The following is a 15,686-nucleotide window of genomic DNA, read 5'->3' as shown; positions in this document are numbered from 1 at the left end:
CACACACACACACACACACACACACACACACACACACACACACACACACGCAGCATCCGAAGTTGGGGATAAAGATTAGTTCTGCTTAAAGAGGATGAGCGCTAATAGAAGCCTCGGAGAAATGAGCACTACACGAACCTTTCGTTGGAGTTTTTCCATAAAAATAGTGTATTACATTTGTCCATGGCAGCAAACTTCATCTCTACGATTAGTGTAAACCATCCCAGACCCCTGTCAGGTCCCATTAGGTTCTTAGTGGGGAGGTTTGCAGTATTACCCAGAAGGTATTATGTCAAAAAATTCATGATGGTGTCAACATTTTTGGGAGTTTTTTGCTCGTCAGCACTAGTATCAGAGTGAAATGGTTCTGTTTTCTGTCAAACAATAATGTTACATATGTGCAAAAAATAGCTAAACTATCTGTTTGCCTGCTATATGTTTCATCTACATTTTCACAGACAGTAGCTGTCACCTGAAGTTTGCTCCTGTCACGTTACACCAGAATAAATATCTCAGAGTTGATGACATGAGACATTGGGAGTAGAGCTTATTCCTTCATGGAAAATTCAGGTCAGATGAATGAGTACTAGCACTGAAAATATATAAATAGTGTTAACTTATTAAAAGAAACCAGCAAACGTCCACTCCTGTTTCTTAAAGAATAAAAGGCGGGGTTTGTATTTAAAGACATTCACTTTTCTGGCTCAGCTGCAGTTTTGTTGAACTCTGACTGCTTCACACTGTGACAATTGGTCAGAAATGTAAAATGCAGTAAGAAAAGTCCAAACTATCCAAGTAAACATGTCAGTTGCGTCTCTTAATAGTCACGCAGCTTGATGGAAGCAGGCAGTGTGTGCAGCTACAGGTTAAATTTGGTATATCCTCCTCCAAATCACTCCACAGATCTTTTTAAGATTTAAGCTAATTAAGAAAAGTCACAAAGTGTGGTTTTGACGTTTTCAAAAGTTTGCCTTTATGCTTTGTAGATTAGAGATTAGATAAAACTTTATTAATCTCTCAGGTGGATTCCTCTGGGAAATTCGTTACGGGCAATTGCAAAGAGCAAAACTTACATTACAAGTGCTAGCACATGGTCCACTTTGGTGGGGTTCCAGTTTGTCACGTACCTCCCAGTCTTGGTAATTTGGCACGCTCAGCCGGGTTCAAACGCTCAGGCAGCCTTTCCAGTGCAGGAGGACGGACATTACACAGGAGAAGATGAATGGAACAGCTGGAAAAGATGAGGCATTTTGCAGAGAAACCTCAGCAATCATTTTGTCACCGGGGCGCTTCTTCCTATCGCAGCGCTAAGACGGTGATCTTTACTGAGTCGCTCTCATTGAGAGGACGACTGCGGCGAGTCAAGCCTTCGTTAAATCGTTAGTATAAATGTTTACTGTGTTGATGTCATAGTTCACATGAATATCAGTCTCAAAGTTAGTTTAACCTGCTTTCTGGAATAGACCCAGGTGGACCTTCACTATAATAATTTATAGTGTACATAAATATAAATGAGTGTTATCCAACTGGGCATCTTTGGATCATTAGAGTTCTGTCTGTGATGCTCCTTAGCTTATAATATAAAGTGCCTCGAGATGTCTGTTGTTGTTCCATATAAATAAAACTGAATTTTCTGTTAGATGATTATAAAGAAGTGCATAAAGTGGATTTTGTGGTGTGGAGACAATAAAGAACAAAAAAAATAGAACTGTTTAATTCAACTTATCAGTTTATCAAACCATAATGTGCAGAAATGCAAACTCTATTTAAAACCCTTGTTTTGCCACAGAGAAAGCAATTACTTCTGTCAACTGTTTAAAAACACAGCACAGCAGGCAGAAAGAAAACTCTTCCATTTGCTGATTATTTTCTCTCCAAAATACAAGGCTGGAATAATTTAAAACAAACATGCGCCCAACTTAGAATAGTCATTATTAAGAAATGTACCGTCACAACTCGGATGAAGAAATAAATATGAATATGAATGAGAACAAGATCACACGAACATACAGTGTTTCATCTTCTGCCATCGCAGTGTGTGCATGGTTATAACAGGCCGCCATATATGTCTCACCTATTAGGCAGTCTCATTACACCTGCCAGCAGACTCGCACAGCCTAATTGGGAAGGTCTGTCTGACATGCATCGCAGTGATTGCAGTATAGAATTAGGCAATAAACTGCAGGGGGGGCTTCTATTACTTAGAAGCTGTTACATCATTTGATTGTCACACTGATAGATGTGACAATTATCTTGTTTCGAGTGACATAAAAAGTCCCCGACTGTTTAACTGTCCTCATAAAGATAAACTTTCTCAGTAATGTTGGATTGAGTTGCATCAACATGGTTACAGAAGTAAAGGTGTTACATTTTAGAGGATTTTCATCCATCACGTCGTAGTAACGGACACTCGGCTGCACCTTGAGAGTTCCTCACTATGAGTTTATATGATATTTCTTTTCACAGTGTTTGCATTTATCCATTTTTCTTAACCCACTTATTCTGTCCAGAGTTTGGGGGGCTGGGATGGGAGTGTGTCTTTACCCAAACTGCACCAGACATGTAGAGAAACAGAGACAGATGTATTCACCTCAGGTGCAGATCTTTGAACTGTGGGAGGAAACCCGAGTGCACTGAACAAGCTTCGCACCCCATGTACCGCCAACTGCCTTTTTTGTATTTGAGTGAGAAGCACGATCTGAAGTCTGCCTCATTAACTGAATCCGTGTACGACATCAACCCGTCTGTCCTGTTTCTTTCTTAGGTCCAGTGGAGCATGTCCAGCTTCTTGCTCCCTTTGTGGTCATAAGAAACAAGGAAGTGAACATCACAGCGGTGGTCTTACCCAGCCACTCACGCACAGTCACTTACTTCTGGTGGTTAGGAAACAATACTGAGGTAACGTCTGCAAAGAAAGACTCATTAAAGACATTTTCATTGAAATTTCTGTGGCTTGCGATTTAGATTTTAGTTGTTATTTTTTTAAGCTGTATAGTAAGTGCTGCTGTTAGTAGACTGCTTAATATAAATGCTCTTATCTGTGCTTGAGAAGTGTTTTTAATGTTTAAGAAGAACAAAGCAACAAAAGAGAGATCCAGAGCCAAGTCCTCAAAAGTGATAGAACATGTCTCGTGTGCTTAGAGCACGCTCAGGTTAACATTAGCTGAAAGGTCGTCTCGTGTCTTAATCACATAGTGATGCTTGGTCAGGATCTCTCGGCATCACATTTTTACACTCATTATGTATTAAAAAGCCAATTAGTGTCATTTTTGATTGGACAGGGCAGATTGACAGGCTTAATACAGAGCTAATAAACTTGTGTAGGACCTCAGGTTTGATGCTTGTATTATAGAAATTACTATGATAATGAATCAGAACCAAGACTCACACGTTTGTCCGGTTGTTAGGTGATGATGATGAACCCTGCTTCCGGGTCCAAACTACTCTGTGTTTATTGAGGCTGTTGTGTTTCTAACAGGTTTTAATGTTTTGTATCTTGTTCTATTTAATCTGAACAAGAACCTAAAAACAGTCAGTGATCCCTGTCGGCCTCTCTGAGTTTGGTTGATTGAATCTTTATTTTGAACATGTTGAAAAAGTATAACAACATAGAATTAAAACCAGACAAACAAACAAAGCAAAACAAAAGGAAAATGAGCAACCACAAATAACTTTCATGTTCAAAAAGGAGCAGGAAGAAGCATAAGCTTATTTAATCCCACCCCCTTTTCCACTATCTAGTAATCAACAGAATACAGAAATCCTCCTTACAATTACATTATATGTTACATGTATTTAAAAAAAATAAATAATTATATGTATATCTATCTTTCTATCTATCCATATATACATGTATACACATACACACATATACTCATTTTCAAAAACCCCAGTTACACCTCAAAGGATACACAACCTACAGATATATACACCCAAAATACACGTGCACCCACACACACATGAAAATATTGGACAAGAACAGCCTATCAAATTTCTACCTCGTCCTTGTACCCTGCAAAAACCATCTCCTTAAACTGCTGTTTAAACTGCGCCATGCTTGGACTTTGCTTCATATCTTTACTTAGTCTGTTCCACAGCTTCACTCCACACACAGAGATGCAAAAACCTTTTAATGTTGTACGGATACGAGGATGTTTTAAATGTAATTCCCCCCTCAAATTGTATCCCCGTTCTCTTTTAGAAAACAGTTTTAGAATATTGTCAGGAAGCAGGTTATTTATTGCTTTATACATAATTTATGCAGTGAGAAAATGAACCAGATCTGTGAATTTTAGAATTTTTGATTTTAAGAATAGTGGATTTGTATGATCTCTGTAACCAGTTTCATGGATTATCCTTATGGCCCTTTTTTGTAATATAAAGATTGATGATAGCAGACGTTTGTAAGTATTGCCCCAAACCTCTGCACAGTAATTCAAATACGGTGCAATCAGGGAACAATAGAGAATGTGTTTGACTTTACTCAAGATTGAAACACTTCTTCCAATTTTGTTATCTATATGATTTATATGTGACTTCCAGTAATATTTTTTTCCTATAATCAGACCAAGAAACTTATATTCAAGTACTCTTTCAATTTCCACACCATCTACATGAATCTGCACTTGTGCATTTCTAAGGGAATTCCTAAATAAGACTATTTTAGTTTTACTTAGATTTAGCGATAGTTTGTTCCTGTTAAACTATTTTTCAATTTTGCACATTTCTGAAGTAATTGTATCCAGCAGCTCCTTTAGATTCCCACTAGAACAAAAAATATTTGTGTTGTCTGCAAATAATACTAATTTTTAATACATCAGATGCCTTGTAAACATCATTTATATAAATAATACATTTTGGACCCAGTACAGAGCCCTGTGGAACACCACAAGTAATGTCCAAGCATGATGAGGAATGGACACTCAGCTTCACAAATTGTTTCCTGTCACTTAAATAGTTTTTCACCCAGTGCAGTACAACCCCCCTGATCTCATATCGTTCCAGTTTATTAATTAATATGTCATGATTGATTGTGTCGAATGCTTTTTTAAGATCCAAAAATAGTCCAGCTGCATATCGTTTCTGATCTATAGCATTTATAATATCTTCAATTGATTCGATTAATGCCAGTGATGTTGATCTTTTTGATCGGAATCCATATTGACTGTCAGAGAGTAATTTATGTTTATCTAAGAATTTGTCTAATCGTTTATTAAACAGGTTTTCTAGGATTTTGGAGAATTGTGGAAGTAAAGAAACAGGCCTGTAATTTGTGAAGTGGTGTCTATCCCCAGTTTTATACCACGACACAACTTTAGGTATTTCTGTTTATTATTAGTTTTACTACCACTCTTCATTGTAAAGCTCAGTTTTTAAAACCTTACGATGTAACAGCCCAGCACTTGCAGCAGTATATTAATGACTAACCTCGTATTGTGGATGGGTTATCTCAGTTGTTCTCCTGACTGAAGTTTGGTTCGTTTACAGCATCCTGCAATTGCATTTGTCTCTAACCATCAGGAACCCTCACGTTAACTTTTATCGAGTGGAAAAAAGTTAGCGTTCATCCTTCAGCTTCACTGTGTTTATGTTATGCTAACATAGCTGTATAGCTAGCAATCACGTAGCACATCATTATATACCAGCTAGCCCAACTTCAGTAACCCTACAAACACCACTGCTGTTTAGTTGTCGGTCTCCTTTTATGTTGGAAGTGCTAGCAGAGCTGTACGTTTTCATTGTTCAAGAATCCATCAGTCAGGACATGGTATATCATGTTTAGGTGGAAACTAGTGAGCTAACTCCCTGCTAACTTCAAACTCCATTAAACTTAATAAATCCTGTTTTCATTGATGCCTGCATGTTAAACTTTATAGTTACACCTGGTAAAGCAGCCACACTGATCATTTTATTAAAGAATTTAGACAGTTTTTAACTCTCAGTGATGCTGCAGTGTTCATTTGACTTTGGGACCTGAAGCGGAGTTTGGACCCGGAAGCGGCTGATGACGTTAGACTTAAAGACCAGATTCCTCTTCCACATCTGTTGTGATGTGGCCATGGTAACAATTGCTGGAATTGTTAGAGTATATGTATTTCACTGATTCTGTTTGGATCTGCTTTTTTGTTTTGTTTTTTAAAGCAGAAACAACACTTTTAAGCTACTACCGAAACTATCACTATAATTTCAGTCATCTTTTGTTTGGTAGGGCCTAAACTCTCACTGTGTATACTTATAAATGAGTACCTGTTACAGTTTTTATAACATACTACTTCATGTTCCTCCTCATGAGGGATTTTGGTGCCAAGGTGTGCAGTTTCACCAATGTTACACGTTGAACTTGGAAAGAAATTGGGACATTATTATGTTTACCTGTAACTTAAAAACTGTGCTTGCAGCCGGTGATAACTTTGGATGGAAGCATCTCGCACACCTTTCAGAGTGAGGGAATGCACACCATAACTGTTCAGGTGGCTGCCAGCAACACCATCTTGCAGGACACTAAGACTATAGCAGTCAAAGGTCAGTATTTGTTAACTGTGTTCCCGGAGCTGGTAACAACACATAACTGCAGTTTAATGGGAGGCAGTTAAATACTTTTTATTTAAGTCCTCCAATTTTACTGTTTTCTTTTATTTTTACCCTGTATAAGATGTAAAACAGCTCCTACTTGACTAAAATATATCACATTACTGCTGGAACCTCTAAAGAATATGTCTTCATTTAAAATGAAGTGATCCAGCAGCAAGTATCTGTAAAATGCAATGATTTATTACCAGAGAATGGGTTGGCGTAAAGCTGTGACATTTTCTAATTATCTAGAAGTGCATCTGGTACATTTAGCCAAAGGGAAGTGCGGGGGATATGAGAAAGCCTCTTCTTTTCATCAAGTGTTAACTACCTGAAACTCGACTTGAGCAAAATGACAGTTGGCACAGCTCACTGAGAATAATGCCTTCAGATGGGAGTGAATTAATGGCTGATTCTCCCCTGACTCTCCTCGACAGAATTCTTCAAATCTCTACTTTTATCTTTCTCCCCTAATCTGGACGAGTTCAACCCTGACATACCCGAGTGGAGACAGGATGTGGGGAGAGTAATTAAGAAGGCTCTGCTCCAAGTGAGTGATTTTCATTTTCTCTCTGCTTCCTTCTCTCTTCCTTCCCTTCCATCCTTCCATTTCTCCATCTTGAGATTCTTTCCATTCCATCGTTTTTTCTTTACTCCTACTTTCCGTCTCATCCTGCTATTTCTCAATTATTTCATATACCCCTTTGCGGTCCAATACTCTGGGCTCACTGGTGCAGCGAGAGAACGCCCTCGGCCACCCCGTGATTCATCATCAGACAGGTGTGAAGACGACTCTGCTTTCCTTCTCTCCCGAGACGCCTTCACGAGCGCCGATTTCTTAATTTTAAAGTCAGAAAATGAACTTCAAGCCTAGGAGACCAAGGAGTGACGATACCTGTCACTGTGGCTAATGTGTGTTTGTGTGTGCGCACTTGATCGTAGGAGGTGTGCGAGTGTGTGTGGGAAGCTCACCCATCACTGCTAAGTGCTACTCATCTCCCCATCCACAGCTCATGAATAGAGTGCTGCATTTTTTTGCTGTGCTCTTAGCCATCTTAACAGCGTATCGAGCATTTGGAGCTGCAGGTGGGAGCCTTTGGAGGAACGTTTAAAGTGGTTCAAGGGGAGCTCGTGTGTAACCCGGATAACCCCAGAGTCAGACCTGTGTTTGCGAGCTGATTGTTTTAGCGTTCGCTGTGAATTTCGTGCCGCTTCGCTTCAAGTAATTTGCCTTAAAAGTGATTTTAGCTTTTCTTCATCATGTTGTTTATTAGCAATAACAAGACTCCACTAAAGCAGTTAAGGCTGAACTGATATTAACGATCCTGCGGACAGACTTGTGTTATTTATTCCAACTTGACTCCCTCTTAAATAAATCACTGAAGTTATTGATGTCTTCTCAAGCTATTGAAAGCTTGTGCACTTCACTAATTACCAAAGTTAAATAGAGCTCTGTTGATGCTGGTGTTAATTCACTCATGATTAAACCATTTCAGCATGTGAGAAACGGTGTGGATGTCTGAAGTTTAGGCTCTCAGCTTTTTAGAATCTTTGAAAAGTTCATATTTCAATTTTACCTTTTTCTTGCTACTCAGTTGGATTAATTGTTCCTCCCTTTTTTCTCAGCAATCTAAAACAGTCGAATAAAGTGACCCTGTGAGCCTAAACTTCAACCTTGTTTTTATTTTTATGTATTACTATGATGTCTGTCCCTGAGATGCAATGTCAAATAGTCACCAGTTAAAACTACAAACCCGAGGCTACAGTCCCACACACAGATACACATTCCTGTCTTAATGAGGACACACACAAGTTTTTGTTATGCTGTTTCAGTTTCAATACAAAGCAAACTGCAAAGTTAGAAATAAGAACATTTAACATCTCCACAGTGATTCTGTGGTAGAAACAGGGCTGTGTTACCTGTTAGTCGCAGGTCAACAGACATCAGTGTGGCTACTGCGCGATTAGCTTCATGTTAGCATGCTGTCAAACAGCTAATACTGTGTTAGCAGCAGTGGTTGCTTTTTTGGGAGAACAGTTTGTACGCGGTCTTCTTTTTCCTCCATGCAAAAACAGTAAAAGTTATGTTCATATCTTCCTTCCTCAGAAGCTGTTGATGTTTTTAATCTGGTCATGTCTGAGGCCTGCATTGAAATTGCAGCTGCAACTACAAGTGATCAGGAAGGGGCTTCCAGTAAGGAAGTTGTCCAATACTGGGAGATAAATTGTCATAAATTGCAGGGACTGACTTTTTGCACATCTATGTTCCTTCCCGTGCTCTTCGGTCTCAGGATTCTGGATTTCTAAAAGTTCCTAAGGCCAGAAAAAAAGACTATTGGGGAACGTGCTTTTTCTTTTTGTGCCACTTTTTTGTGGAACAACCTCCCTCAACATATTAGGCAGGCATGCTCTGTGGAGGTTTTTAAAGCTAAGCTTAAGACCCACTTGTTCACCCTATCCTATGTCCGTTAGTTTTTAAATTACTATCAGTTTTAACTTATACTGTTTTTTCTGTACTGGATGTATTTATTTTTTAATCTTTTATCTTCGAATAACTTTTCAGCACTTTGTTTGAAAGCACTTTATAAATAAAGTTATTATTATTATTATTATTATTATTATTATTATTAAGGAACTATTAATAAGCAGTAATAATGAATATTAATAGTTAGCAAAATTAATAACTAAATACAAAAATAATGTTGTTGTGGTGGTGTTTTAAACACAGAATGACAGGTATGTTGGTGAAAGATGTTGGCAATACAATTTTTTAAGTTGTCTTAAATCAAATCGTCTGCTCACGGACGGCTGCCCCGACCTGAGTCTGGCTCTGGTGGAGGTCACTTCCTGTTAAAGGGAGGTTCTTCCTTTTCATTGTTGCCAAGTTCTGCCTCAGACATTGTTTAGCTTGCAGTATAAAAGCAAGTGTTGTTGTGAAGTAAAAGTACTCTGAACAGGATTTTAAACAAATTTGTGGTTTGAAAACAAATTTCTTAATTAACTAATTTTAATGTTCTGTTAAGCAGCAGTAAAGAGATGCATTGCCTCAGATTACCTTTACCTTTGAATATTATTTGTGGTTTTAACTACATGTCTTGAGAACGTCACCTTTAAGCCACTGTTGAAGAAAAACAATCAGTCCTAAGGCATGCTGATACAGTGTGATTTAGACCTGTGCAAACAGTGGAAGAAATGTGGGAGCACAAGTGGCCCGCAGGTGATTTTTTTCTCCGTTACTTCTCCCTCATTGTGAGTCATGTCAAGTGTCTGCTTCAAATGCTTTTGTCCTCCTTTACATCACAGTTACCACCTACACTTGACTGCACTGTGTTCACAGCTCAACCGCCTGTCTTTCCTGTAGTCTGGGCCTACGGGTAGCTTTTATTGAGGCATGACATGCAGAATCAAAAGTCTGGATTCATAATAATAAATTGATTCAGTTTTTTTTTTCTCAGTGAAATGGGCCATTTGTGTTGTGGAGAAGGATAATTACTCTACTTTCACACCGAGAACTCTGGTGCACTCGGTTTATCACATGCTGAGTTTCAGTGCCATAGTACACATTAGAGGGCTGTGTCATCAATCATAGAACTAAGATTACAATACATAACCATGCAGTTCTTCTTGAAGTGAAATCCATATGAAAAAGTAGAGCGACAGTTGCTATATGTGTTTTTCTTTTTTCCGTTATATTACACTAGTGTCTGAATTGCCACTTTTCATCTTTTCGTATTACGCCGTCAGACTTTCATATCAGGTACTTGTTTATGTGAAAGGGCTGTAGATCTGTTTATGTGTTTGCATCTGACACAAAGTTCATTTCCAGACAAACATATTGTCCAAGTGGTGACAGGAAGGGTTATTTTTCCTCCATTTTGTTATGGCTGAGGAGTCTTGGTGGAGACACAGGCCAGTCCACAACTGATGGCATTTCAACATAGTAAACAACTCCCAAACAATAAAATAGGAGATGAGGAAGAGAACAAATCGCAATTAAAGTCAAGGTCCATTTAACGGAGGTGCACCACTGCCGAATGTATCATGTCATGATTTTGCACTCTTCGCCTATAGGCTCATTTCATTTCCAGCGCTTCTGCTGTTCCTGAACGTGCGTTCAGCAATCAAGGTTATTTCAGTCCACTCTGTCTTTCCTTAGCCACCTCCCTTTCATATTCCCTTAACGTTTCTCTGCTCAGACTCATATAGTTTACAGTGTTCATCCTCCTCCATAGCTTCCCTCGAAGGTTAATGCAAGCTATCAAGCTATTGTCTCTTTATTGCTTCCCCAGAGGCGCTGATTTTCTTTTTTATCCATCTGAAGCGTGGTAAACCATCCACTCTGATGTGATACTCTCGTCATTTGAATCTGCTGTCAGTTGTGATGTTGACAATTAACTTACTTTCAAATGACTGGAATGCATATGAAGCTTTAGGAGTGAAGAAAACCTTTGAAATATTAATAATAATGAAAGGTAGTACCATCTTCATCTCCAGAGGAGGAGTCCCACTGATGTCGGTGATCACCTGACCTTCATTTTCACAGCAACACAAGGCTTGAAATCTCAGATGTTTATCAACAAGAATGGAATTATATCTTTTGGTATTTCATTTTATTTATTATTTGTTTTTTTAGGAGTATTTTTCCTCTCCCTGACCTGTGCACCTGGGATGGTCCATGGACAAACTTTAGACAATGTTGGGAAAGGATAATGTAAAGTCGATAGAGAGAAATGGCAGTCGACAGTAAATCTACATTTCTGGTTAATTATTTTTCTTTGATTACATTTCATCATATTCCTTTTTGCTTAGTTTCAACAAGAATTGGAAAAAGTTTGTATTTACTTCTTTCATATCCTTTTTAATAGATTCTGGTAAGAAAAAGCATCATCTATCCCTGAAATGGGCTCATGGTGCGACACCCAGTCAATTCCTGACTGATATGACATTGGTGGTTCCAGAAAGATGAATCCGACTGCTTATGAAAATTTTTCTGCTTCTTCCTGAACTGCCAGCAATTTCTTTAGGTTCACCTAGATTAGGTTTTAATCTAGGTGCTGATGACAGCACCTAGATTAAAACCAAGTGAATTGTGACCTAATAATCTATCTCAAATCAAATCAAATCACAATAAAAGTGATTTGATTTGATTTGATTTGAGATAGATTATTAGGTCACAATTCACTTGGTTTTAATCTAGGTGCTGTCATCAGAACAAAATGTTCATTTGTTGGAACAACCTGGAGAACATACCTGGAAAAACATGTGAGCTTCCCACCAGCCATTCTAGGTGGCATGCTAACATGCTAAGCTAAGAAAGAGAGGTTAACATTTAGTTGAAAGTTTTACTACAACAATGTTCATGCTTAGAGAGAAAGGCAACAGTAGTTAAAGAGTTGTTTTTATTGTTTTAATAATTCAAGGGCAACATCTGGGTGTCTGCATGTCTTAAATATTGTTTAAGCTACAAACACAAAATCATTTCCAAAACCCTGAAATGTCAGTAGAGGTTATCTGCTTTACATTTAAACTAAAGCGTTTCACGTCAAAAACTGAAAAAGAAGTGAAAGTGTAGCAAGATAATAACTTTCAGAGTCCCTCTGGAGTTTATCTTCTTCAAATAGTATTTCTTGAAATGAACTTGCAAAATATTGCATTGTGAAATCTTCATATCAAACCAAATTGAGCCGACTTCCCTGCAGCCTGTCCTCTCTGAGGATCTCACCTCTCTTCCTGTTTACCATCCCGATTTAATTTTTGTATCCGTGATGAATTTGCAGTATATCAGATGATCCTCCAGATTTTTAAACTAAGGACAGATTGCTGTGCAAGTCAACATGGTCCAAGCGCACTGATTTTTTTTATTTTTTTCCCCACAGGCTATTGCCTCCTTTGTCATCCCATTCACTTTATCTCCCTCTCCACTGCCTCTTCGCCATTGCAAGACACGCCAATGGCTATCATTTGTCCACTGCTTTGTTACTCAAATAGTGATTTTTCTGCTTGATAATTGATGTGCTTTGCCTTTACCTGCTACGTTGTCCACCCCAGGCCAGAGGGAAAACATAAAAACATCAAAGGCTCTAGAATGAAGAGTGATTGCCACACGGCGCTGCCCCCATTCTTGCTTGTACTGCATAAACTGTTAAAAGCTAATGGCTTGAAAAAATAACAGAAACAGTTATTGACCCATTAAAAATGCGTTTTTGACATGGCTAGAAACTGCAGCCTCAAAGCATTTATCCAATTGTTCTCTGTAATTAATGAATACATGCTGATTGGTTAGAGGGCATTTTTGACTTGGAGGAACTGTTTAAACATCTCTGGTTACATTTAATGTAAAACAGCTGAAAACAGTGAACACTGCCCCACAAAAACTCAATTAAAACTTTGTTATCTAGAATCTTCTTTAGATACCAGAATCCTGAGTCTTACATTTACACCATCTAATAGTAGTTGTCAGCATTTCTATTAAAACGACTGCAGTCATTCTATAAACTTAACTGAGCAGAAATTGCAGAAATATCCAACTCAGACACTCTGGCATTGAACATTATGCACACTACGAACACCGTCAAGTGAAAACTCTGTTCTTTTCTGAAAAGTCATGCTTGGGAAAGTGTTTTGTGTGTCCATTTATGGGCTTGTGATAAAGGTCAACACTTTTTGTGAGTCTTTGTAGCTCTGCAGCACTATTTGTATCTCTGTCTCTCTTTCTGTGTCACTCTTGTGAAGCAGAACAGCTGTTAGGGACAATATTAGACCATGAACACGGTTATTCTGCTGTCAGTTTTCCAGAATGCTGGTGATGGTTGCCTCAAATGCTAAAGATCGCATGATGTCTGTAAACACTAATAGCAGACATGCTATTCGACTATAATATAATATAATGCTATAATGTTGAATGGCTCACACAGCCCAGACCCATCAGGGCACGGACACTGGGCCTTTGGGGATGTCAGGGTGGGTGTCTGATACCAGACACTGGCAACAATCCTTCCCTCTCCACCCGGTGGTGAAGTAGATCCGCTGTATCCTGTTGAATAATCCACAATCTTCCGCTTCCACAAAGTCAAATTGTGATTGCAGGATAAACAGGGTATTCCAGACAAAAGTTTTTCTCTGGGTCTACCCTGGGAAGACCTACCAAAGGAGGTGCTGAGGAGGTATCCTGACCAGATGCCAAATCTGGGTTTCTGTGTCACTGTAATCCTGGGAGCTGTGCTGTCTTGGGCAGTAGATAACATATCTATTTACATGGAAAACTTCACCAGAATGCAGTGGATCTGATGATTTGTTTTTGAGTGTAGCAGGGTTGCAATTGCTTACCGACTGCGGTGGTTTGGGAATGTCTTTGCCATTTGGAGGAATGAGCTTAATCTGAATGAATCTAGATGGGTAGATGGGTGTTACAGGAGAATATGGCATCAGTTTTGGCATGTCAGGACACAATTTTCTCAGCAGAGCAATGTATTGTATTGACATGCACAAAACTATTTACTTTCCCTGTCAGTGGTTTTAATGTTGTTCCGATTCAATTCAGTTTTATTTACACAGCGCCAAATCACAACAACAGTCGCCTCAAGGAGCTTTATATTGTAAGGAAGACCCTACAATAATAGATACAGAGAAACCCAACAATCATATGACCCCCTATGAGCAAGCACTTTGGCAACAGTGGGAAGGAAAAACTCCCTTTTAACAGGAAGAAACCGACAGAACCAGGCTCAGGGAGGGGCGGGGCCTAAAGACATGCTGTTTACGGACTGAGATGCCTCTTTATTTGTTTAGTGTTTTTGAACTATGATGGGTTTAGAAAAATATAAATGGACTGGTAATTATAGAGTGCTTTCCTACTCAGGTGATGAGTCAAAGGGCTTTTTGAGTTGTCAGCGTAAAATAACCATTGCTGTAGTTTTCCCTCACCACCATATTAGCTTAAAACATTATACAGAGCAATTTAATGTCTGACTGACACAAACTGTAAGGGAAGAGTCAAAAGTGATATAATGGCACAAATGGTTACAAAAACAGTTTGAAGATGATCGACATCTAAACGCTTGTTAACTCTCAACCTTACGATCTGAACAAATACAACCAGTTAATTTGAGCAGAAACTCACAGGCAGGTAATTATATCTTAGTGGGAGACTGAACACGTAATTAAGTTCCATCTTAAGACTGCAAAGGAATCTTCCGATGGGTCATTACACTCAATCCTACAGTTTCTGACAATAGACATAAATGTGCAATATGTAGTGTTTCAGTGTAAAGTCAGATGAGTTTTCTTGTAATGAAACTGTTCAGCAGATAAAATGTCTTTGTGTTATCTTACAGTGTGTAGTCATTCTGAGCTGCTTGGTAACTGCTACTCTTTGTAATCTAGCTGCTTTTGTCCCAGCGGGAGCGAATGCAGCAATCACACACCAAATGAAGCTAGCATTGTCTCACCTTCAACCCAAGACACATCTTCTTGAGTCTATAGCCATTTTCACACTGCAGTCGTGACATTAGACATTACCCAGTGAGGACAAATATTCAACACAGTTAAATCTGAAATGTAATGGTCTTCATGATCTCCAATACTGTCTGACGGTTAATTGTGCCAATTTCGCCAGGTTAGTGAATTCACAGTGAGTCAGCGTGCTCTGCATCCTCTGCCTAAACTGAGTAGTTACATCAGTGCGAATACACGTGACAAAGACTAACTCCTATTGCATACTCAACAACTTCGGACAACGTTACAACCAAAGCTTGAGCTGAATTTTTCACTGGTGACAGACTTTGTTACTTGATGGGAAATGATGGAAAACTCTAAAGGCTTCCAAACATTGTGGCAGATTAAAACTGTGAGGGTGGTAGAGGGTGTAGAGCAGAACAAAGGGTTCATCCAGCAGGAGAACACTTAAGAAAGATCCCAGTTCACATCTGCTGAGTTCACATTTCCCTGTTGAGGCTCCACAGCTGCAGCGCCTTAACTGGGACTGCACTGTTATGATGGAGTTTGCATACAAAGTGATGACACAGTTGGTGCCTCTGGCTATCTTTTCTCTTCATGCATAGAATATTCTGTATATTGTTAATTATATATGAATTTTCTGTAACCCTGTCTCTCAAAAT

General features: G+C 38.8%; 1 protein-coding gene across 1 annotated transcript in view; it reads left to right on the top strand.

Annotated features, from left to right (window-relative positions):
• The window catches only part of sorcs3a (sortilin related VPS10 domain containing receptor 3a), a 261,899-nt gene that overhangs the window by 233,829 nt on the left and 12,384 nt on the right, over positions 1-15,686 (top strand). The window contains exons 20-22 of the mRNA XM_085408112.1: positions 2,765-2,898; positions 6,399-6,522; positions 7,008-7,120. Of these exons, the coding sequence (XP_085264238.1) occupies positions 2,765-2,898; positions 6,399-6,522; positions 7,008-7,120 (371 nt within the window). The remainder of the gene's footprint in view (positions 1-2,764; positions 2,899-6,398; positions 6,523-7,007; positions 7,121-15,686) is intronic.

This window comes from Rhamphochromis longiceps, linkage group LG6 (assembly GCF_057381845.1).
Source record: "Rhamphochromis longiceps isolate RC_006_pf linkage group LG6, R_longiceps_female_GT1.1, whole genome shotgun sequence".
NCBI classification, from domain to species: Eukaryota; Metazoa; Chordata; class Actinopteri; order Cichliformes; family Cichlidae; genus Rhamphochromis; species Rhamphochromis longiceps.
This window is presented reverse-complemented; position numbering and strand designations above follow the sequence as displayed.